Source organism: Meleagris gallopavo, chromosome 10, assembly GCF_905368555.1.
Source record: "Meleagris gallopavo chromosome 10, MGAL_WU_HG_1.1, whole genome shotgun sequence".
Lineage (NCBI taxonomy): Eukaryota > Metazoa > Chordata > Aves > Galliformes > Phasianidae > Meleagris > Meleagris gallopavo.
In genome coordinates, this window is record NC_139413.1 from 22,755,064 (window position 1) to 22,781,483 (window position 26,420).

A 26,420-nucleotide genomic window follows, 5' to 3' on the forward strand; every position below is an offset into this window, starting at 1 on the left:
ATGTTATACTGCTACTATTAAACAAACGCAATTAGTATAGTTTTAATGCATGCTCTTCATTATCTTCTGGTTGTTTTTAACCTGAAAAATGAAATTGCATGGCCTTTAATAAAGAAAATCCAAACATTGTTTATGCTTTCCAACCCTGTAAAGAGTAAGTGACTTCATCACTTGAAAACATTATACACATTTTTGAATCATTCTCTGGAAATTAACTAAATTCCCTTCAATGTGTTCAAGACTTTGATTTTCAGATACCCGAGTTGATGTCTGAGGATAGTCTGATCACCCATTCACTTAGACCAAAGCAGCTTACAAGAATACTGTCAAAAGACAGTATCAAATGTTTTGTTAAAGTTGAGGTAAATAATCACTTCCCTCTATCATCCCCAACTTCTTTTATCAAAGAACGCAACCAGTAATGTCTCATTTACCTGTGGTAAATCCACACACCATCCACTTCACATGCCCAGCATTGTCCTGCCAAAGAACCTGCTCCACGATTTTCCCAGGAACCAAAGTGATGCCGCCTGGCATACGGTTCCTTGTGTAGATCTCTTGGCAATTTTTGTACATGGGCAAAACATTTGTTTTTCTCCAGTCACTAAGAACCTCCCTCAGTTTTCGTTACATTTCAAAGGTGATAGGCAATGACCTCTCGAGGACATCTGCCAGCTTTCAGCACTTTGAATGCTACCCATCTGCTCCCATGGACCTGAACAAGACAAGTTCCCTTAAGCAGCCTCCGGCTCAACCCTCATCCATTGCTGCTAACTCTCCTTGAACCTTGCCACTAAACAGACCCTAGAGGCCTAGAAGACCTTGTCAGCAAAGGCTGAAGGAAAGGATGCAGTGATAGATAACGAAATTATTATTGATTGTAGGAGCCAAATTCAGGCCTACACAGGGGGTGCTGTCATACTAGCCACAAAATTACCATAATGAAAAGGTGAGCATTAAGCTTAATGTATTTTTTATGCTTTCCACCTCTCACAACCTTATCACTTCCTCACACCAAATGATCAATCAATTTCATAAGCAATTTCTTCCAGCTTGTTTTTGAAATTAAATGGCAGGATAGCCAACACCATAATCCTCACATGCTCATTCATGTTCAGTTTCAACAATTCCGACATGCAGGTCATAAGGTTGAATTGAGAATAACCAACAGTTCATAAAGTTAATTTGAGAACATCCAAATCTGTAACCTGTGATCAGCTGAAGTAGGAACCTCCAGCTACACAAGTGGTACAATATATCTACCCCACACAGAATAGGCAGGAAACATACTCAACAACTTTTGCAGTAAATTTGTGATATGTACACAAATCCATTGAAACAAAGCATAAACATTTCCTGAGAGAAGAAAAAGCAGCCAGATGAGAACAGTTTGCTATGATCTACAACTATTTCATGTCTTCTCGATAATCATGTATGATTTTGTCTTAATCTTGCCCATCATATGTTTATCTGTGCTTACTGAATGCTCAGGTACCGAGGTACTGTGACCATCAGATATTTGGATCTAGAATCATATATTCATTGTGCCTCTGTGGCTTTATTTTTCATAATGGCAGTCTGTCAAAATTGAGTTACCTATCTGTTTCTGCAATACAAACAATGCCAGCAAAATACTGCCTCTATCCTCTGCTAGGATTGCATAGTAAATCTGGACAGCAGATTGCCCTAAACAACTCTTACAATACGGTCTTCTTTTAGGCACTCACAAAAATAACTGAAGGGACCTAATTAGGACACTGTTGTTTGAACATATAGGCACAGTAGTAGCACCTATACTTAGAACAAATTGCAGCTTTTGTGGATTCCAAAAGCTAGCTGATCTCTAACTCTTCCCATCCTAGAAGTGTCACTTCTCTCTTTACAGTAGCATTTTAATGTTTCCACTTCTATTACCAACCTAAATGTTCTTTCCTACAGTTTCTGCGTTTCCTACTGAAGAAAAATCATACTGAAGCTGTTCCCAAAAGGGGACTACATTGTTCCCAATTCCTCCCCAGAACCCTATAGTATTTGCTCATTAGTAATTTCTTCTGTAGATTCCCTTTTACACTTTTATACTCTTTGTTAGATTCTACCAGACTGCTTGCCCCATTTTCTAATTCTGATGTTGCCATGGTATCATAGTAAGTATCAGAAGTAATGACTCTACAACAGCAGATCACCTTTTACTGAACCACCTTTCTACTAAAAAGGACACAGTTCGCTTCGACGACTATTGCTCTCACTAACCCTATTTAGAATGCTTATTTTATGCTTACAGACTATATTCCTTTAAATCAACTGGAATTTCACGCACTAAGAATTCAGATTTATCTTTTGTTTCATTACTGATGTACACCTATGACACAAAAGAATTTACTAAAATATCTGCTCATTTGCCCTTTCTGCTTTTTTCTTATTTGAAGTCTTTCATCAACAGATGTTTACCAATAAGCTAAGAATGAGTACACAAAGAACCTTTTACAATAATAACCCTTACTAGACTAAGAAAATGAAAAAATCAGAATTTGAGAACAATTCACGATTTAACTTGCTTATGCAATATATACAGTTTAATTCTTGGAGTGAATCATTTGTATTATTTCCTCACTGTAAAACTCAATTTAGTATCCATTAAAAACCCAAAATGGCTAGATTTTAACCTACTATTTCCTTAGCAATGGGGCACTACATGATTGACAATGCAATTACCACTGCAAAGTTTCTGTTATGCTTAGCAATACTTAAAATAGAACTTCAATATTTTCACATACAGCACTATGGGTTTTGTAACTCCCTATTTTTGTGCATCTCCAAAGATCTTTTCAGGTTTGAGAGAAATTTCTGTTACCTTCGTATTTGCAAAGAAGGGCATGAATATAAGACATTCTACCATTACTGGCAGAGTACAGTCACGCTTTCGTAAACCTTTCTGAATTTTAAGGATCTTATTACTTAAAAAACAAGACTCATTTTCAATGGATTTTAGGTCTAAAATTATCTAATCTAATCCCAGGTAGTTTACATTCAAACTGCCTTGATATCCACTCCTTTTCCTTTTCTACCATTTCACTTTAATTTGCCAGGTACTTCCAGACATTTTAGAAGCCACTAAAATTTATAAGAGTCAACATTTATCCCTGAAATTCACCCATGAATGTCAAGAATATACTGTACTTTTTGTTCTACTACTACAAATTTTCATTTTGCTTTTAGACTCAAACCTTCATTTTCATTTTTCTTTTCATATGTTGCATTTCTGTTCACTTGTCTGTTGCTACTGTGAGATACATAGAACATGGTCTTTCCTTTTGCTGTTTAAAAATATTCTAGAACATTAAGAGCACTGGAAAAAAAAAAAAAAGAAAAAAAAGATATTTACATTTCAGTCCCTAGTTCAGAAAATAAATAATTTAGGAATTAATTCTAAACTCTAGATTTCAGTGAAGTGTTAATCAGGAATGGCAAAAGATTTCTTTAGACATAGTCAACCTGAGTATTTGCAGTTTTTACTCAAAGTCAACCCCTTTTAATTTGTACAAAAATCTAATTAACTATGACTAATCTCCTATGCATACAGACAGAAAGCACATAGCTTCGTCACTGAGCTAGTAGAAGGTGCAACATGTAGTGCATAAACACATTAATAAACAAAAAATCTTCCTTAAGTTCTTAGTAGCAACTATCCAGTCTAGGATCAGAACCTTCCATATTCACTTCTAAGTAAAGTTAAATATTTTGACAGGAAAGATTTAAGGCATGGAAGTCTAGCTGCTTGTCTCTGTAGGAGTCCTCCTTCCATACCACTCTACAGGGTTTCATCAGTAAGGCTTCTACCAATCTCCTTGCAAGAATACTCAGGCTAATGTAACTTATTGCTGACAACTTTCACCTCAATTAAAAAAAAAAAAAAACACCACAGGATTTATGGAATTCTTATGAAACTGTTTTGATAACATGTCATTTCAAAGGCACAGGCATGACTCAGCAGTTCTGATGGGAATCCATCAGGTTCTGATGGGAACCCGAGTTCAAGGTTCCGTTAGGACTGGCGATTTGTTACCATATCTTCTTAGAAGAAAGTGTATAAAGCTGTCTTAAAGCTTCTCTTACTATTACAAAGCTCCTTTTTGATTACTGATCTGTCCCATAACAGTTTTTACTGGCTTTCATCACAGTCACTGACAAAGGTTCTCCATTCCATTACAGAGGACAGTGAGATTCCTTACTCTTCTAATTGGTTCCAGCAGAAGAAATCTAAAACACAAACCCCACTGAGAAATTGTCTTCCATAAACTTGAACTTTGATACATATGACCTCAGTTTTCCAGAACAGAACTACCACTTAGACAATTGCAAAAAGTGAGCCCAGCTTATGCTCTTAAAGCAAAGTACAGGGCAACTTTTTTGGCTAATCAGTGCTGTTGGGCCTCAGTATTTTCTGAGGATGCAAAGAAAGATGATTAAGCAGCTGATATAGTTGAAGAGAAATTGCAAGTTTTTCTTGGCACATATGCAACCTGTCTTCTAGGTCAGAGAAGAAAGAAAGTGAATGGATGACAACTTAAGTAATTTTTGGGTGTTGTTTTTTTTTGGTGGAAGGGACAACCTTGTGGGGTTTGTTGTTGTTGTTTCTGGGTAGGGTTTTTTTGTTGTTGTTGTATTTTTATTTATTTTACACACTATGAGTATATTTCAGAAGCAGAGCATCATTCAGAAGCACCTTTTAAAATAAAAGCGCATTCCCATTCTTGGAGTGTTTGACTTCACCAATCTCATCTCTATGCCTTTACTTCAGCCTCAGTCTGCTGTTCTACACACAGCTGCTGATCTCATCAAGGCAGAGAGTATTTGGGAGACAGTTATTTGGATTAGAAGCAAGTGTGAATACACAGCTGATGACAATCTCTGCATGGCTGGCATTTGAGAGGAGACTACTATATCCAGCAAGTCACTTAAATTTGTGCTTCACTTTGACTTCAGTAAACTACTCACATTTTCAAGATTAAGCAAGCGCTTCACTGGACTGAAACCACAATATCCCATAATATAACAGAGTAGAGGTAAGTAGCCTATCTTACGGTGATGTAAATCTAAAATAACTCCAGCTAAACCCCAAGGTTTCTCCACATTTATGCTGACAAAAAAACAAACGCTGACCTACTGTATTCAAAATCCCTACAGCCACTATATTCAGTTCTTTATATTACAAGTTCATCCTTTGCTTTCTCAACAGAAGTACCTATATAATCATTCTGCACAAGTTATATTGGCTCAGAATATCAAGTAAAACAGGATTCAGCAGGTCTAAGAATTATGCAAAGACAGTTTTAATCAGCTTAATATTAAAAATAAATTGGTTTTAAAAAGTCTACCAAACGTGCAAAAAAAAAGTTGTTTGTGTACCAGCAAATTAACAACATTTTTTCTGTTCAGCTAAGGCCTGAATACACCAGGAATCATAAACAGTCATTCCATGAGGAAAAACAAGAAGCATAATTAGAAAAATGTGGTGTTGAAACAAGCGCGTGAATTTCCACATCTTCTTGTGTGTAAATTAGAATTAGATGAGAGAAAGAAGGAAAGAAAAGAACATTTGAAGTAAGCTGGAAACATAAGACTCAGTACAAAACTTGGTCTAAACCCACATCTGATGGACCCAGTTTTGCTGCAATTAGTGGAGACATCTGTATCCTTGGTATTGCCTAAATATACTCCAATTCAAAACAGCATTACCTTAAAGTTATCTTCTCTATTGCTAGTTTTTATATGCATAGCATACCTTGCTGCTGTTTATAGATGTAGATGGACGGGTTACGGGAAATGAGCATTTACTATTGTGTTGTGTTTACCGCCTCCAGCAAACTTATTAACTATTTGGAACAACAAATCAAATTAGCAGTATGAATAATTACCAAAAATTTTTTGTTCGAGGAGTCTGAGAAAAGATGGTTTGAAGCCAGTTGTAATCTAGAAGGGAGGTTTTTTTCCTTAATTTTTCTACAGTTCAGAGATGAAGATGGGATAATGTTCCTCACTCAGCAATGAATAGCAACATCTTCATACATGACTTTCCAAGTCATTTCACCAAGTGTTTTGCAGGTTATTTGGTCTCATTCCTTGACAAGTGACCCACTACTTCAAGGTGGGTTACTTGGGAGATCAGCACTGTCTTTGGTGTCCTTAGATTAATTAAAGAAAAAAGTTATTTCCTAGCCTATTATTCTTCCCTTTTTCTTTACAATGGCATTTTGGCCTTATTACTTGTTAGGATCAGAAGCAAAACATCCATATCCTTATAAATTAGAAAATGTTTAATAAGAATGAGCTTAAACAAATTTTTATTATAATGAAAGGATTAAGGTGCATGATAGCATTAATATTTAGGAAAAATTAAACAAAATTGCTTTTTATCTGCTGCAAACTATGTTAAATATTTAATATGCCACATTATAGAGGTACCACTTCAAAGGGTATGACAACCTTTCCATTATGAACCTCCATTTCAGCAGTTCAGACTTAGTGGGAAAACTTCTGACTGCTAAATCTTAACATGATATGTGAGTTTTCTAGGCAGTTAGAACTGAGACAAGCTTCCAAACTGCACAGAAGTTCTACAGCAGAAATCCCTGTAAAGACTAGATCTAAAGAGGCCATCTCCTGTGGGCTCTACTGGCCCAGCACATAGTTTATTTAGAAGGGCACTCTAAGTTTAATTGTTCTGGAGCTTATGGGAAGCCTTTTTTATTGCTTTGGAGTGTCTGGGTATATTTTTATACAGGTTTAAAACACTAAAAGTCATGCAAGTATTCTGAGGTGGGTAGAAATGTGATTTTTCAGAAATCTAGTAGCAGAAAACTTCCATGTAAGTATTATGAGATGCAAATTCTGGATCCCAAATTATAATAAATGAATATAAACGTTCCCTTATAAATAAAAAGATGTGTTAAATCCTGATAGGAGCAGCAATATGCTTCTGAAACAAAACAAACAATTTTCTGCACTGTGAAGGCCTGGAAACTTTCACAGTTTATTTTTTAAAGCTCCTAGAAAAATCTGAAAAAAATAAAAATAAACAGCCCAAATTGAGACAGACCTACATACCAGACTACATATTGGATGTAGTTTTAAGATAATAAAGTAACAGCATAATGTAGTAAATTTAGTAGTAGATTTTTCCTCCTTTCAGATCACTGAACTGAGAAGCAAATGAAAAAATTCTGAGTTTGCTCCGAAGCTGATCCTTACGATGACCTTGAAAAAAATCTATTATCCTTTGCCTTTATCTCTCCTCCTGTAAAATGCGATAATAAACACTAGTTAAGCGTTATATTTTTATCTTGTGATGGAATTCAGTGTGGAAGACAATGAAATGTTACAACCACCTTGGTTAGAGACGGCTGATTCCCTGAGATCAGCCTTCTGCTCATGCCCCACAAAACCTCAAGCAAAAATACACATCTCCTCAAAACCTGTCAAGATCTTGTTATTTACTTGCTTTAAAGCTCTTATTCTACTGCAGTTGACTTTCATTTTATCCTCTCAAGGCAATTGTTTCTATCTATATGCACAACCAAGACAGCTATTAGCTATTTGACTGGATGGTACTTCCAGAGATATGCTTTCAGCTCTGTTGTAGAATCCAAATGCAGTAGCACTATTTTAAGTAGTAATATATTTTTTTTTCCTTTCTTTATTACACAAGTTTTACTGAATAGTTTATTTGTTTGCAATTATCAACTTCACAATTTGCTTATTACTACTATGCACATGAAATATGACTTTAGCTTCTAAGTATGGTTGAGTTCCCATGTCTGTATGTTCGACTTGTTGTCAAGGAACTGTTTTCTGAAGCTCTTGCATTCAAGAAAAAAAAAAAAGAAAAAAGAGCAGAAGTCAAACTGTCATAGACACAGCAGTCACTACTAGCATCCAGATTTTCTGACTCTGGCCTACATTTGCCACATCTGCCACAAAAATGTGAAGCCTGTGTATTTCAGCATCTTCCAGTGTTATATTCTCAAAAATGCCTTTCAGAAAATGAAGGTAAAAAATGGGTGTTCAGCTGCAGGTTGAGGTCCAAGTTTCATTTACTACTAGCAACGCAGTAAAAAGATTTTATTTAATGGAACTGACTTAATGCTTTTATTTTTTAATATTGCTTAATCTTGACTTCAGTAACTACTGTGCTAGGTGTTGGAGGGCTTTGACATTTTTAATTGCTTATAAAATGACTTTTACACTTAAAAAAAATGTTCAGATACCAACAGAAGTAGTGCTAGGGAGTGCAGTTTCAAAGTAGAATTTAAAATATCTGTGCTTAAAGATTCATCTTAAGCATTTCAGTAAACTGCTTTTATTGAGGCATTAGTGACCATTAACTTCTCATGCATGTGGCTCATGCTGTCAGGCAGAACGTATTAGTGATACTTGTAAATGTTGTCCGTGAATATATACACCACTTGTGCATCTGCTGTAAAACATCCCAGCTTCACTTACCAGAAGGCTTTCTAAGCCTTGATCCACATTTTTTGATGGCTTGAAAAGAAATGGCTTTTATTAATTATGTGTTGAGTTAAAGCTACAAACAGCCTTTATGTGAGCAAAAGATTTTGTCAGTTAATGCGTCTTTCTGGCATTGCACTGTATAAGAATTAGAACCTTGTAAGGAGATTTACAGCAACTTTGGGGCTTGAAACCAAAATAGTCTAGCAACTTTTAAAACAAAGAAAAAATAAAAGCCATACGACTTCAACTGTTAACATTAAGGAGCTGAAGAAATATATATACACACTTGGACAACAGAAATTTCATAAGCAACACCCTCCTCCCCCCCAACGGGGCAAAACAAAAAATATACAGCAGATGAGTATGCATCCTGAAATACAAGCACCGTGCCATTTTAGTGTCACCACTTCTCTCTCTCCTACACACAGTGCTTTGACTGTGATGAAGAGTTGGTAGAAAATGGTTTTCCTCACAGGCAGAATTTCAGAGGAAGCCACACAGTGGCAGTACTGGGAATGTAAATGCTGTGCTCTATTGTGCAGCAGGATTAAGAGTCTTTAAGGAGCTAAAATACAGTTTCCTATGCATGGTTGCAGTTAAGTTCAGTGTTACTTTATATAGAAGACATCCTGGTTTCTATTGCTCTAAGACTGGAAGAAAAGCACACAGTCAACATGTAATTTATTTCCTTCTGTAATTTTAGTATCAAGAGGCCTCAGACACAGAGTTAGTCACACATTTCACTCTGGGCTACTATTTTCTCTCCATTTTTATCCATGCTTTCATTTCCTCTCTTCAGATATGTTTTTGAAGCCCAGCCTAAACTTGGAATACTTTGCCAAAATATAAGGAAAAGTAAACAAACTGAAGAAGCATCCCCCACGCACAAACAGACACACACCATAGACATTTCTGATTCATCAGGCTTATTGGTTTCTGTACTTCCCTAGTACACGGAGACGAGTTAAAGAGTATTAGAAATGACAAATCCAGAATGATCTATTTTCACAGTACTGAGAGAGTCCAGTCAAAGAATACCAGCCGCACAGATCAGAGATACTAACTTCTAACATACAAGCATCTCATATCAGGGCAGGTAAGGGAATACTTTAAAATAAATCTGTGAGATTCACGGTTACAGAAAAACACGATGACTGACTGCTACACAGCACTTTAAGATTTTTTCAAATATTGATGAGCCCTCTCCCTTGTGCACCCTGTTCTTCACTGGCAGATTTGCAGCTTGGCATTCCCTTTCAGACTGATGCACAAGCCTCCAGCCCCAGGTTTACTAATAAAGATAATGGCAGGAAAACAAGGCTCCATCTGTTACAAACTTCCAAAAGAAAAGCTATTTGTACATTATTCTAACTGATGCCTGGTACTTTTCCCCACTTATCTCTGTGCTTCAAGGGGGGCAGGGACAGACCACAGACCCTTAATTTGCAATGGCACAAAAGCAGCAATTGGACAGCTTTCCACCAGGTAACCATTTGGTGACCATACTTGGTACAACATGATGAAACACCAAAGTGCCAAGACAGCATGTATTAACTCACTGTAAACCCTACATGCTCTACAGACATAATGTAACAGTTACCATAACCATATATGCACAAAGAGTGTGACACAGCACTAAAACAAGGTTAGTCTTACTTTTACAGAAGAACACACTGTAATCATCTGCCTATTTATACCCATGACTCCCATCTACATCAAGTCTTTGATTTCACTGGGGGCACCAACAGTATTCCCTCTAATTGATTCTTTCTTTTAAAGAAATATCAGACTTCTGACTACAGGGGTTAACACCCAGTAAATTTGAGATGTCCTTTCCTGCTTATCTTGACTTAGCTTTTATTGACAGAAAATAAGGCGAAGCCCATCTGACAGCACCTGCAGCTGCACTTCTCCCTTTACTGAGTCACTCCTCAAGTTCATGAAACCCATGTGAGCCAAACACTTCCCAAGCAGGATTTGCACTGCAGCCTCCTCCACCAGCACCCCCAGAAGAACAAGAATCTGTTATGAGGGCCCAGAGAATTATGTTTCTGTATTAATAAAAACCTACACACAAACACACATATGCTGTATGACTCTGCTTCAATGACTGAATGACATTTAAAAAAACATAAGAACATTAAACTATCCAGTAGAGTAGCAGATGGGGAAAATTTCTTCTCCTTATCAAAGCTAAATTGTTGTATCGCTACTGGTCTCAAAGCCATGAGGTAACAGTGCTTTTTTTAAGTACACTGAGAAAAATATTAGGAGAAGATTTTATACAAAGAGCACAGTACATTATTTTAGCTTGGATATTCCTCAACTTCTTTCTATGGTGACTCTATCCTTTCAAGTTGAATCTCCTTTTATCTGGAGTTGCAGTGGTCTTTCCTATATATTTGCTGAAGGGTATCACACACTCCCAACAGCCAGCTCTGCAAAACTCTTTGTAGGATGAGTACGATCTTCCTTTTTTTCTGAGCAATGGTAAGTCTTATTTATGAGACTAACATAAATAATTTTCTTTCTCAATTACAATAGCATCTCCCAGTTAACTTGAGAAGTTTAGGAAGTTATTAACTTCTCCATCTGAAATCACATCCTGGAGAGTCCAGCAATGCAAATTTAAATGGTTTGCGTTACTAGGATTTTGGAGCTGGAAAAACATCTTAATGGTCAGTGCAAACGAAGCACACTGACATATCAGTCTCCCATCTGCAACACAAGACAGATGCAAGCACCTTTTTTCATGTTCTTGTTGTATTAATTCCAAGATTGAAGAGCATTTGATGGTCACTTAGGTGTGTGTTGCTTTTCTTTTTATTTTAAAAGGAAACAGAGGACCTCCATCATTCCCATTGCAATTCTTTCCCAAAGGGGAAGAAATGCAGCCACAGCTTCCAGCTGCAGCAGGGCACCACAGAACCTTGATCTGATGATTATGACAGGGAAGACTTGGCCACTTACAAAAGAATCAAAAGCATAAAATTGTGCACCCACATCAGATTCTGGGGTAGTGGAATGCCTCCACTTTGCCTCCCGTGACAGGAGAGGCCCGGCCACATGGCTGTGCAGAATAAAGCTTAGGATGTGCAGTGTCATCTGACTGCTGTGAGCTTCCAGGAAATGCTGCATGCCCACAAACCCACAACACACTGATAAGTGAAACAATTGCTGACAAAAAGTTGTAAGAGGATAGGATGAGCATTTTCAAGGTTTTGAAACCCTTAACCTTCCCACGCTTACTTACAGCCTGGGAGGAGGGTTTTATAACAAACATACACAAACTAGTAGGCTGGACTTGCACATTTATTGAAGGAACAGAGCAAGAAAGGGAGCACAAGCATGAAACCAATTTTGCCATCCTCCATATGCAACACTCATCCCAAATATGATGAGTCCAAACAGAACTGCATGTGGATGCTCTGCCCAGCACAGAACTACAAAGGCCAGCATTTAAGCTTTATTTATATCCAACAAATATAATGCCCTGTGGCTGCACAAATACACTTCAGCCACAGCTCACCTGCTACTCACCTGCACACATGCTATAGATAAGCCCCAGACTAAGGGGTGGTACTAGTGACACTGCCTAACCTAGCTACCAAAGAAATACAAACTCCAAATTCCACCAGAATTTTACTAAGAGAAAGTGGTGATATGCACAGAGCACTAACAAAGGGGCTGCTCTGTTGACACCTATTTTAATGGTTCATCTTCCCAATGGACCATATTCAAACCAAGAGCCAGCACCTTTCAGTTCCCTCAGCCAGCACAACTCTTCTTCCAGAATGACTCTCACTTCCCAAAGGTAGGAAACCCTCAGCAAAGCCATCAGCTTTCCACTGAGATCCCGGAGCCTCACCTTCCCATTAGACCAAGCGTCTGACAGCCAGTTATCCTGCCTGAGCAGTACTACACAGAAAGACTGGAATTAATATTTGCTGCCAAAAAATATTGGATACTTTCTAATCACACTAGGGAAACTCGCTAGGTTTTCAATCTCAGATACTTAATACAGTGAAGCAGGAAGACATTTCACTTTCAAGCTAGAATTCAATAATCTTACTTGAAGCAGCTCGAAAAACAAGTTTTAACCACTGCCTCAGCATCTAAGATGCAGAAAAGATCTTTATCATTAAAATTTAATTCTCTCAAACCAATGGCATATCATACAAACATTAATTCATAAATTAACCTTTCTGGTTGCAGCATTAAAAAAATAGGATTTTGTATTTCGTTGTTATATGCAGCTGTAAAATCATGTGAGAAAATTCAGGATATAGCATTCAATATTTTAACATTGTTCTTACAATATCAATGGGCATAGTTATTGCTTATTTTTTCCACGGTTCTCATTTTCCACAGTGCAGCAAAAATGTTTATTTTCCATTATATTGAAAGAAATTGAAGTCATCGCTTTGGCTTTTACCATATCACAGCAAATTTCAGGTGGGTGCAGATGACCATTTTACTTTTATCAGAAGTTCCCAACACGCATTTCCCCTTCACTTTTGCTCTGCACTGAACATTGTTACTGGTTTGTTTTTTTTTTTTTTTCATAGCAAGTGAATGAAAAAGGTTGTTAACGATTCAAACATTTACAAATGTTAGGTTGGCCATTACGGCTAACTTCTCCTAAAATATTATTTCTGATATATAGCAAAAGCACAGTATATGCAATATATAAATTCAACCAGTACTATGGTTGGTTTTTTGTTGTTGTTGTTTAAATATGTCAAAAGATCTTTAAAGATGCAAGTCTAAGTGAAAGAAAGCAAAAATGTAACCAAACTATACTGCGTCCTGATGCATTCTCAATTACATTGCCATAGATTATTACATCTTGTTAAATTCAACTTGTCTAGCACTCTTCAGACCATTAAAACAAACTTAAAGAGATGTTACATTTTCTGATTACAGTTTTTGGGTCTTATTTGTATAGCCTTGTGTTAACAGACTGATTTTCAAGTACATTTCTTGGTGACACTCAGCTTTGTCTGTGAGGGCTCTTACCACTAAGTACTTACGACTGATAAATGCCATTCTTAACTGAGGTGATTTTCATTCTGCTTCGCTCCATTAGTTCAAAGTACAAAATTGCAATGAAAAGCTGCAATGTCCTCTTTGGTAGTTTGACTCTGCTTTGAGTTCACTGCTGCCTGTATTTGTCTAACTTATAAACTCAATCTGGGAGAAAGCGCTTCAATTTTTATACAGATTTTGTTCCACCAAACCTGCCAACGTTAGGGTCTCACTGTTTTTTGAACACTTCATGCAATCAGTTCCACCAAATACCTATCACTTGAGAAAGGAGAATGACCTGTTTCAGGATGGGGTGCAGCACACAGCTGCAGTCATATTTTGCAGACATTCAACTCAATTCCATGGACTGCAGCAGGGGGAAAAAAAAAAAGGCTAGATTTCACTTACTTTAGACTTCCAACTGCAAAGTTTGTTGTGCTTTGCACTGGAGTGAGGGAAAAGTATTTTTAGACAGCATCACCTCTTTAAGATTTCTAATTTCTCACCAAGACCCCCATAATTATTTACCACAGACCAAAAATGTACCTAGTAGAAACAGACTCATTTGTTTCCTACATGCTTCAAACCTTTCATGAATAAAGTAGCACCAAGGGTAACCTTTCATGAATACAACCTTAGGGATCACAGAGTGCCCTCAATCAATGCAGGGAACTCATGTTGACAGAGTATATGGGAAACAGATTGAGGTATTAAAGCACATAGCCTCTGGTGTTTTAGTTGTAAATACTATAACCATCAAATATTTAGACTCTTATGTAAGCAGTATGCCATTTTTTAAACAGTTACTGCTTGGAATAAATCTTTAAGGACGGAATTTTCAGAAGTGCTCAGTATTGGCCTAACTTTGCTCTTACTAAAATCAATCATAAAATTTTCACAACTCTGGAAAAAGGCATTGTCTATTTATATGTTTCCATGGCACTGAGCACAATAAGACTTGATCCTGACAAGGCTTTTGCACTCCACTATAATCTAAATAAAATGATATATAGGAAATCAGTAAGATAATGATGAGGAAACACACACACACACACACACACACACACACACAAAATGCTCAGTTTTTAAAATAATGACTGTGTAGCCATTTGGAGCTGCTTATTTTCTCCAAATCTTAATTCTCATTTGCTTTTATATTAATCCAATTTCTTTGCTATTAACTTTCCCCAGTATAACTCTGTGAATCTTAAACTTCCAGCACAGTATCCATTCAGTAAAACATAGCTTGCTTTCTTGCTATAAACTATTCCCATTTCATTTACACAAACACACATTAGCGTAAGGATGCAGTTCATAGTTTCATAAGCAAAAGATAACCTCTCATCTATTTCCAAAGGCTGTTGCTGATAAGAGATATATAACCTGCTTTAAACTCCTAGGAATAACTACTTTGGCTGGGTTGGAGAAGGGAGCATTTGTTTTTATGGTTTCGCAGACTCAACCACTCTGTTTTGTTATTTTACAATATGCACAACACTGATTTATGCTGCAATCAACATCGGAGGCAGCTGTTTTACTTTCTTATATACATACTCCCCAAAACTACCTAAAAAGTCTTATTTTCCTTCAAAGAACACTTCACTGAGACCAAGACAAAACTCTTCCTCATTGTTTAATATGGGATTCTAAAAGCTCAGTAAGATCATGTCCTTTTCCCTATTTCCTCTAAGTGAAAAGCTACAAGTTACTGAATTTGAGTCTGTGGTTCCACAGACAGCTTTCTATATTTTCCTAGCAGCTCTCCTCATTCTCTAACTACTGTTTCAGACATTTACTGCCACCTTCCTCCACTCCTCCAGTTGCATCTATACAGTCAGTCAGATTTGGATCTATGTGAAGCAGACCTCCTTTTCTAAAAGAATTTTAACCATGGCCAGAGACCAGCATGGTGACCCTATGCAGAGCTGCACCAGAGGGAGCAGCTCTTACTAGATAGGTCCGCACCTGGCTAAAACCTGCACTGATATACATCTCTATATTTCAGAGAAAATATGTTTTTGAACCTCCAAAGGCATGCTTACCATATCCCTCAGAGTTTAAAAAAAAAAATTAGCAGCATTATAAAACTGGCAAAGGCACAAACTTCCAGAGAATAGCCAAGGTTGTAAAACAGGCAAAGAAAGAACTAGGTAATAATAAAAGAATCTTCTTTACCTAAATTCAAGTTGATACCATCAACAATCCTGGTCCACCATATATTTTACAGTAAGCATTACTAGTCTTTCAGATTAGCAAGCCATATATATATTTAGTGCTTTATTCTCAAACTGTTTCACCACAAGTGACAGCTCATTCCACAAACAGCTTATCTTATGGCTAAAGATATATAAATACATACTAAAAACGCTGTTGGAAGTCTCTGAATGTATAATGCAGCCTGATAGACATGGTAGTGATTGTAACACTGCATTGTAGACAAATGTTAAAGAAACTTGGCAAGAAACAACACATTTTAGCTACTCAAAATGCAGATTTTCTCAGTCTTGTCCCTTTCTGATGAATGGAACATATGGGAGTATTGTTCATAAAACTTGCATTGCTGTTCTCCATGTCTACCAAAATTCTTCATCATGACAATATTTACCAAGTTGCATATACTCTCAAAATTGAATTAACTGGATTTTTTTCTGTATTTCCAGGTTTACTGCAAAAGGAATGCACTTTAGAAGCAATGTGTTGTGAGAATTTAACAGTAGATGTTATAGCAACAGAGGTAGTAGAGTGCTTGCTGGCGAAGGCAGCTATCCAGTTAAAAGCTATCAATGCTAAGTGAGATAAAAGACGGGAAAGAAAGTGACGGCTTTGCCAAGAAGCAGTTTAAAACCTGACATTATAAACAAAACACGTTTAAATCTAGACATAAATCTTCTCTTCTGTGATGTAGCCTCCATAGCATTTGAGCTAGCATTATTACTTACACACAAACATTTCCTGAAATACAGTATCACAAGTGCAGAGCAGCCTTTAACCTTGTGTTCATCCACTCGAGAACCATGTTATTTATTATCCTTTGTCCCTTAATTATGGGGACTTCACCTACTGCTCTCTGCTCATTTGAAATGCAGAATAAAATACAATGGATGTCTGAAGACTTAACAGGTGTCTACCAGATATTTGCCAGCTACCACTACTATTCTACTGGGAGGAGTTGCTGTTCTATAAATACTAATTAGACTTCTGCACATGATCTTGCTGAAATACCTAAGGTGATGAGTGGCCAGTTGTTACTTTTAAAAGATTAGCACAATTTAAAAAACTAATGTCCCCAATGAGGCAATGCTTACATTGAATAATCAAGAGTTATAGCTGTTCTCTGTCCAAAGGGAATATTTGCTCACTTCATCATTTGGAAAATCTGCTGCCTCTCTAACAACTCACTCTTCTATTTCACTTTGAGAAAGTTGTAAAACTTCATAGAATAAATATAATGATGTGGTATATGTACTTAAACAGTCTTCCACAGCCATGCCCACATGATAGATTTTAATAGCTTCTAAGAATAGAGATTTCAGTTTGAAATGATTAAGAAAACACAGCCAAAACAGATCACACTAAAATGAAGCATAAAAGAGAGATTACACTAAAAACTGCATCAGCATAACAAAAATGCTATTTACTGTAACCCATCTCAACCTCAACTCTTCACCTCCACAAATCAGAAAGGCCCAAACAGAACAGGTGCCTGTTACACCAATCCTCTGTATTTGAAGTAGTCATTATCAAGGAAGAAAAAAAAACTATTTACTCAAAATCTCAGTGTAATAATTCCAGATTAGCAGATAATTGTCAGCAGAAATGCTAAGTGACCATACATGGCCCATTCCACTGGCTTGAAATAAAGCCTTGATTTTCATCTTGAAACGTAACTGATGTAAATGGTGTGACAGCACTGCATTTCTATGTATGAGCTGTGATTCACTGTGGTGAGATTTGACTGATGTAACTGACACAATCCTATAACCCAGTAACAACCTAGCATACCCACAAAAAAAACAAACACCCTGGAAAATAGGAATAGAGACACAGAACTTGTTTCTATTTTTTTGCCTCTATTTCTTGTGAATAAGCATTCAGTAAATCCATTAACATTTACGGTGGAAATGCATATCTTTTTAATCATTTTTCCAGTTTTCTTTTTAAAAAATAATCTTATTCTTTACCATGAAATCTGGTTTTTCCTTATCATTCAGCATACTTCTTCCCCTTTTTAAGTAGCTCATTACTGGAAATATTTGGCCTTACTTCAAAAGAGAAGAACATGTCAACACCAGAACATCTGTGTCCACACAGAGTGCTTTGATGACAGTGATATACCCCATTTACATCACTAACACTGAGCTAAACCTTGATGCTGACTGCATTTAAAGATCTTACCCCACAGGGCAAGAGAATACAGGTCAAAAATGTTGATCTGTGTTTGACACACTACTTCAAGAGCACTCGGCAATGATTTGTTCCAGAGTCGAGAATCAAACTTGCAAAATAACGCAAAGCTCGGAGCCATGTTCACATAACCACATTTGAAACAAACATTAAAATTCACTGTCTCTGGAGGCCAATCTGCTTTTGATACAGAGGATTTTGCTAGCTATATGGTTAAATTCTACCCTGAATACAGCAGCAACTTTTTTACTTGAGTCAGAAGGACATAAGGCTGCTCAAATGCAAGACAAATATTAGATACTGCCATCATAAAACTCAAATCTGATTGTATTCAAAAAGGCAGAATAGTTGTGTATGACACAGCATTGCTTTTGTCAGTGTGGCTAGAGGAAGTTAGCAGAATTTCAGTATGTATGACAGGCCTCCACAGGCCGGCACAATAATGGTGAGTTCCTAAAATATTTAGTACAGGAGAGTTCAGAGATGAAGCTATGGAAAAATCTGTAGAACACGGCTTCTGGTAGTTTTATTTCTTGAATTTTTTTTAATATGTTGTGTTTCTTCAACTTCCTGTAATTAATATCTGCTTTTCCTACCAAATTACATTATATTTACTAAATCACTATGCTTGTTTAATTTTTAGTATAAGGTGAAGAGTCCTAAGTATTTCTCTTTAACAACTCTGAACCCAGAGTACGTTCATGTAAACCTCAGTACTTCAGCAGCATTAAGCAATTCAATTCAGTACTGCTTTCTAGATTCATAAGAAGCATCAAACAAGACCAAATCAATGCAAGCCAAATGTTGTCCTACTCTTGTTCAAGCACCACAACTACCTGTACACTGCATGTGCATAGAAATCTTATTTCATTTCAGTACAGAAACAGAAAATTTTATTTACAGATTTCATTAGAACACCATGGAAACAGATAAAGAAGCAATTGCAAGAGGCACAAGCCACGTGGATGGCAGCTCTAGTAGAAAGCACGTATTCAAAAATAATCAATGTTTTCCCTCTTGAAAAATATACATATAATTCCTATAACATCAAGCCAATTATACTGAGGAGACCCCAATATCACTGAGGGCCCTGATAACAGTATGAATTAATTCACACCTTCAAGGTACAGCAAGTTTTCATACCTGGGCTATCAGAAAAAGAAAAGATACTTTAATGCAATAATTATCTTTTTTAAAGAAAGAAATTAGAGATAGGATTTCTGAAATAGGATTAAAGTATGGTTGTAGCCCTGTAAAAGGAAGCTGCATTGCACCTGCTGCCTACACTGTGCATGGCTCCAGGCAATGCTATTCATTCCTCACTTTCATAGGAGCAAAATACATCCCCCTAAAAATATAAAACACAAAAATAAATAGATCTCCTGGGAAGTGAAGGAGAAATCAGTTTTAAAAATAGTGAAAGAGCCTATATGTTCTAGAAAAAACCATTTTGCATTGTTTTGTAAGATTTACACTTTAATTTGAAACCAAAGTAAGGCATAAAATTTGTATGAAAGCAATATCTGATTTATATATAGACTTAACACACAATGTACTTAGCTGCAAATACCAGACTCCAGTGAGAGAAAGAAAAGGTTCTGAAATATGACTAAAGTCAGTCTGACATTTCCCCAAAATACCCCAAGAAGGCTTTTTGGAAGTTAAATAGTAAACAAGTAACATGATTTTTGCTACCAAAAAAAAAAAAAAAGGTTTTTTTTTTTAATTAATTTTCGATGTTATTACATACACCTATTGAGCTGAAATTGACTCCAACTACTGGCTGTTTTCTGAGGAAGCTTTTTTCTGTCCAGATGACCTTTCTATCTAATTTTAAAAAATAAATATAAATAGCCCTACCTGTTGGTCAGACAAAGAGGAAGCAATCTCACGATCACAATAGTTAAAGACTCAGTGAACTGAAATTTTCTGATTGTTCAAGTATTTAAGGAAAATATATTTATAAGACTCAGATTACATACAGATTAATAATTAACCAATAAAGGCTTTCAAGAATATGTTACTGTACACTTGTGGTCTAACCTCACTATCCATATTCAAATAAATCTAGCTAAAGGCAAATTATATAATTCTTGAAAGTCTTGCATACATTTAGACTCATTAGATTTACATATTACTCACAGTAGACATTTCATTACAGTTGGTCTAAAAAAAGTGCACCATCTATTTGTGTTCCATATCTGCATGATTTTCTGTGTTGTATATACTGCATAACTTATGACTAAGTTGTTTGACCTTCTGGTGTTTTCAGCTGCATCTACATCAATGTATGAAAGACCAAATATTGCTTATTGAATTGAAGTCAACTCAGAGGGCAGAGTTCATACTCTTAACTGCAACTTCTCAAAAACAACGGGACCAAATCCAAAAAGCCTTTTAGAAATTCTGTTTACCTCATAGCATTTGCAAGCACTTGGGAGACTGCAATGTTAAACAAGCCAAACCAGAGCCAGAGACCATGTTCACAGCTGGATGGTGAGGAGATGACTGAACAGCAATTTAGCCAAAACCTCCGCTGTTCAATGTGTTCAAACAGACATAGCTTCAGTCACACTTATTGGAACAAGATACTAAAACATCATCACAGCAAGGCTGGAAGAGGCCTCTAGAACTCATCCAGATCACGTGCACCAAAGAGAACCTATTCTCACAACATTGCTCACACGTTCAAGTTCATTCCTACTCTTACTAAAAGCTACACCTGAGCCAGAAGGTCTTCACTATAAAAGAATCCCAAGTAAAACAGTTTTTCTCCTAGTAAGCAAGCCTTTGAAATGATTACTTACCATTTTTGTCTGCTTGTGGATTTCACCATTGGAGCCATTCCATCTCTATAGAGGCTTTTTGTTTTACTGAAGTTGACGACATTGAAAATTACTCTCTAGAAAAAGAAATAAATCTCAGTTATAAATTATGAAATACTCCACATTTATCGTATATCCAGCTGCATAAAAACATACAGAAAATATGGAATGGATATGTATCTTATGCTTTGAAGTACTTTTAGTCTCCATAGATCTCAGATAATACTGTCTATTCCTAGTATTTTGATAGCCTACATTTTACATCTAGCAGCAGTAACGTACTTTGAATGTAAGCTTGAATTTAATGCACTGGTTTTCTGGTAGAAATCCTATCAAAACAAACAAATATGTTACTCAGATTCAAAAACAGAAAAGCAAGTCCAGCTTATCTGCTAAAGATGTTGGTGGAAAGCAGGCAGATAGGGAAACTAATCTCACAAAAACCTTTCAACTTCTTCATCTCTTAAAGATTCTTATTTCTACACAGCGATGGGAAAAATAGAAACTTCTGTTTTTTTTTCCCCCCAAAGAAAAGATTATTTCTCTTCATTCTGTCTGACAAAAGTAAGAATTCTTTACTGTAAAAACTACGCAACACACTTATACATCAGAAATTGCACATAGCCATCACTGGTTTGAATATGGTAGTGATGAGAGCCCAACTCTCATCTTAGTATACACTGATAGCTTGGGGAGACTACAGCTGGCATTTATCGGTTCAAAGGAAGAGAAAAGTCTAGCTGTTCACTGGTAATGGACTGATACCAAAAGTAAATTCATGCAGAGGGAAGAAAAAGAGACAAAACCTTCTTCCCTACCATCTGTCTGCTGTAAATCACTTCATGCAGAATTACTTATCCTGTTTCTGTTAAGAAAGTCTGGAGTAGACTGGGCTCATTTCATGTATTACATTAGCCTTACAGATATTAAATCCAATATAGCTGGTTTCTCACACTTCTGATATGCAACATTAGTGTACACAGAAAAACTGAAACATGAACACTAAATTAACTTTGATACGATGTTCCAGGATATACTAATACATTTCATTTGTATTTCTCTCTCTCTACATTTATTTTCCACTGGTATCAAGACTGAAGACTGCTAAAAATTATATTTGCCCCTAGATATTCACAAATATTTTTACAGTGAACTATTATAATATTTACATTGTTAAATAATGTCTCATGAGAAGGCTGAGAATTAAGTGGCCACTGCTTGAAATCTAGCAATTTTGACTGAAGCAATAAGATCAATTAAGCTTTCATATGTAAAATTTCACAAAAACAAACATGGACCTTCCAAGGCAGTCTGTTCAGAATACAGTAAATTATAACACTGAAGTGAAAGCAATCAGCAGTGGGACACTGACAACAGGAGCCAGATACAGTTACATTTGCATGTGGGGCAGGTAAGAATCCAGGCAAACTATACACATATAGTTCTAATTAAGCTCTGTACTCAAGAAAGAAAAAAAAACGGTTTTTGGAAGCATGGTAGCACTGAAGATTTCATAAATGGAAGCACAAGCTGCTACATATGCAAACTCTGCAAATTAGTCAAAATTTAAGAATAATCTGTTGGTTTCACTGGAAATGGCTCAAAGTCAGCTAGTTGAAAAAAAACCACTTTCTTAAAGCTGCTAATTCAGTTTTGTATCAACGTTAATGAGCAAGCTACATATCTATGCACATGAGTTTACGGGTATTGAGCAGTATTTTGAGTTTTTGTAACAGCCATGAAATAAGTTATAAAAATAAACTCTTAGTGTTTATAAACACAGTTTATAAACTTTATATTTGTTTTATTTTTCAGCACCAAGGATGTTGCTTATTTGATGAAATATCTATCTTAAGACATCTCTGGTTATTTTCTATCCTACACTTACAATATAAGGCTTTAAGTTAGATAATTATATTTAGGTATGTTTAAATATATACACACATGCTGCATGCACTTCACAACCTACATGAAAGCATTTTATTTTCCTATACTACAGCGCTGAATTTTTCCTCTGTTACTCCACTTCTTTCATATTTGTGAAAACAAATTAAGTTGCTACAAATTGGTTTGTCAATCTCCATGTTTGCAGAGTGAATGAAACAAACAAGATCTCCAAACCAATTGCCTTAAACTTTGGAAGCAATCATGCCACTGTTGGAAAGAGAAAGTTGCTAATTTTGTTACGTACTGACTCAGAGCAGACAGCTGGTAGACAATGTTCTTATTCCAATCAGGCTTATTTTGTATAATGAGCAGGGCAAATGTACACAACTGGGTAGGCAACGTATACAAAAACAAAAACATGCAGCCCATTTAACAAAGCACTGCAGATTATAACATTTCAGCCACTCATGTTCATCACGGAGTAAGCAGTTAGCAATGCATGCAGTTCTCTCAGCACGGCATACAGTTAGATTGGCAGAATGAAAAATTTAACGGCGCAGAACAGAACTTTATCAACATACACCGCTGAAGTAATAAAGCACACAAACCAAAGCGCTCAAATAAGCAGCAGAACTCAGTCAAGTATTCCTGGTGATAGTTGAAGTAGCCCATGCAGCTCAGTCAGTGAAGTGTGCAAAAACGTAATGACTACAGTACACACACCTCAGCCAGAAAAATATGCAGCTCACTCAATAAGGTATGCAAACTTCTCTGAACTGAACACTACAACAACAGCTTCTGATATAGCAAGCATAATTTTCTGAACATAACTAGTTTTATTTTTTTAATTTTTGCTTGTTCTATAATATATCAGTTGTAAAGAATAAAGGGCAACAACACTAGATATATGCTATGCACATTGAAGAACTCTCTTCTAAGAAAATTATCACTATACTTTTTTATGAATTATAGAGGCATACAGCGGGAGGCATTTAATGAGCAATATAATTTAGGAGCTTGAAAAATGAGAAACTACTCGATTTTTAAAGAGGAGTGCAAAGTTAAGAAAATAAAACTAGATGAAATGTTCTTACAAATTCCCTAGGAATTGCTCTTGTCTCCAGAGCATCAATCCAGTGAAAAACGGCAGAGAAATTTCACAACAAAAATACTTCCTTGTATTCACTTCGGAAGGTATAAATACCACTAAAAGAAGCAATATTCTAACTTGTTACTGAAGTGAAATCACATAATGATTGTTTTTGGCATAGCATATTTTAAACCTACTACATCATTCTGACAAATGGCTGCAACTTCTGGGTTGGTGGAAGAGGCACAATGCAGAAAAGCCTCTCAGAACACCAACAAGCACAACTGAACCACTTTGGGGCACACAACATGTTGCACTGGATCTTCACAGTAGGAAGGAAGGCATCTGCTGCAGTCTTAGGTGCTGTGCTTGGACTGCTAGGGGTGGGAGATACTGGACAATGCGAGACCACACAGGTACTTTCTGAAAAACAATGTCCCCTTTCCATGATGCATGCACTAAGCATCTTGGAAGTATCATGCTGTTAAATTCTTTAAGATAAAAAAAATTAAGATAGATCTGTCCTGCCCTTATCTGAAAGTTTACTGATAAAAATCTGCTTTTCTGGTAGACCTTTGCAAAGTTGTTTCAGGAATTCAAAGCACAGTCAAGTGTTAAGGTTTGCTCTGGTTTTATTTTGTTTGGATGGTTCTTTTTTTATGATTTGTTTTTTTAAAACATGAGTGAGGTAAAAAACAAGCCCTGAACGCAGGCAGAAAAGATGGCTAAAGCACACAGCACCATTGGTATTACCAGAAACACAGATTCCTGACTGGGGCTGGAAGAAGCTGGAAGAAGTTTTGGAGGAAGTAGCACACATCTGGGTGGTTTGGCACCAGAGCTGAAGTCATTAAGCATGGATGGCCATATCTTACATCATATTCTAACATGTTTCTGTAAGCACAAGGTAAGCCTTAAGGTAAAACTTAAAAGTTCATCATAAATCACTCATATTGTGGCAGGTTTTCCATTTGAATCTACCAACACTGACGCACATCTCCAGCAGATCAGTCACCCCTTCACTAAAGGCTAAGTGCCTTCCCCCAGGAGTAGGTCACACTAAGCCCCTTAAAAAGTGTACCAGGTTTATTTTGGGTGATTTTCTCCAGCAAACTTCTCAGGAATAACAGAGTTGCTATAGTTGACATTAAAAGGAGAAAACAAACAAACCAGAGAACACCACAGAATTCAGCCTGAGGCAGACACCTGGCACAGTCAAATAGCTACAAATATGAGAAGTTATATCTAACTCAAAAGAGGGTTGCTAATAAGAAGGGCTTTCTTAGTATTTATGTGACACATTTTAAATATTAAGGACTATATCTATGTAGTATTAATAACATAATGCCAATTCGGTGGACAGTGCTTCGTGCTACCAGAGTAATGCAACCTTCACTACGCAAGGACTAAGAATTCAAAGGCAGACAGGAATAATTTCATCATTTAACCAGACAAGGTAATCAGGCTGGGCACAAAGTAGCAATACTGGAATGCATCTGATGACATTAAGTCCGCACTCTTGTGCTCTGAACAAGCGTTAAAGATTCAGAAGGCTATGGCTTCATTTCCTCTCCTGCTGATTCTTTAGATATTATAGCATTTGGGGAATTCCTGAAATCGGCAGTATTTTGCCAGCTGAGATATCCTTTCTTTTCTCTCTCTCTCTTTTTTTTTTTTATAGCATCTTTCCCTTCTGTTCTATAAATGAAAGCTTTCCTCCTTTTTAAGGTCAGATCTACTTTAGAATTACATTCTATTAAAAAAACAAAAAAACAAACAAACAAACAAAAAAAAAACAAAAAAAAAACAAAAAAAAAAACACACAAAGCAAAGAAAAATGAACTTCTGAAGCCAACCCCACAAGTTGTGAGATTTTAGACTCACCATTTCTGAAAGTGAGAAACTGGCAACATGGGACTGCTGCCTTCTCACAAAAATAACTACATTTTTATATTTGTGTCAGGAGGTCTTTAGGATCTTTCATGACAAAGCACCTTATATAAGGCTATATAAAAATAAATTAGACCAAAGAGACTTCAAAACAGAGAAGAAAAAACAGTTACCTGCAACTGCTAAAGATGCTGAAGATCACAAATAATACAAACACCCATTCTGTGCAAAATCCCCAATGAAATCTTACCAAGGTCATTTTTCTGACCTTTTAGAATTTAAATCATTCATTACTGCTAACATTTTAAAGTAAGTCACACTTCCTTTTCTCCTTTGCAGGAATATACATCCTTTCAGGCTGAAAAGTTCTAAACATTGGTAACATTTAGTCTTTTCAGCTAAAGAGATTTCAAAACCTGCTGGCACACAGAAGGGGAAAATAAATACTCACCTACTGAGAGAGGATGTTAGCAACCATCTTGGGCTCCACCAGGCTCACTAATCAGTTGCACCTGTGTCTTGTTAACTTGTGAAATTGCGAAGCCCTTGTAAGGTAACGAAGTCTTATAAAAGCGATGCAGAAAATGGCTCACAGATTGTGAATTATAGGACTTTTTCCCTCAGCAGAGATCTTCACTTTGCTACTTAAAAGACTGAAATGCTAAAATTGAGGATGCTACAGAGAGCAATATAAAAATAAGACTCAAAGGATTTTACTGTAGTAAGACCTCAGATATAGTGCTATGCAATGTCCACATCGCAACCTCTGCTGGCGACCTGTTCCAGCA

The 26,420-nt window shown here is 36.5% G+C and overlaps 1 protein-coding gene across 3 annotated transcripts in view; it reads right to left on the reverse strand.

Annotated features, from left to right (window-relative positions):
* Positions 1 to 26,420, reverse strand: part of BEND5 (BEN domain containing 5) — an 853,353-nt gene that overhangs the window by 620,595 nt on the left and 206,338 nt on the right. For all 3 annotated transcript variants that reach the window (XM_085232377.1, XM_085232376.1, XM_085232378.1), the window contains exon 4: positions 20,748 to 20,842. In XM_085232377.1, coding sequence (XP_085088503.1) covers positions 20,748 to 20,842 — 95 coding nt within the window. The remainder of the gene's footprint in view (positions 1 to 20,747; positions 20,843 to 26,420) is intronic.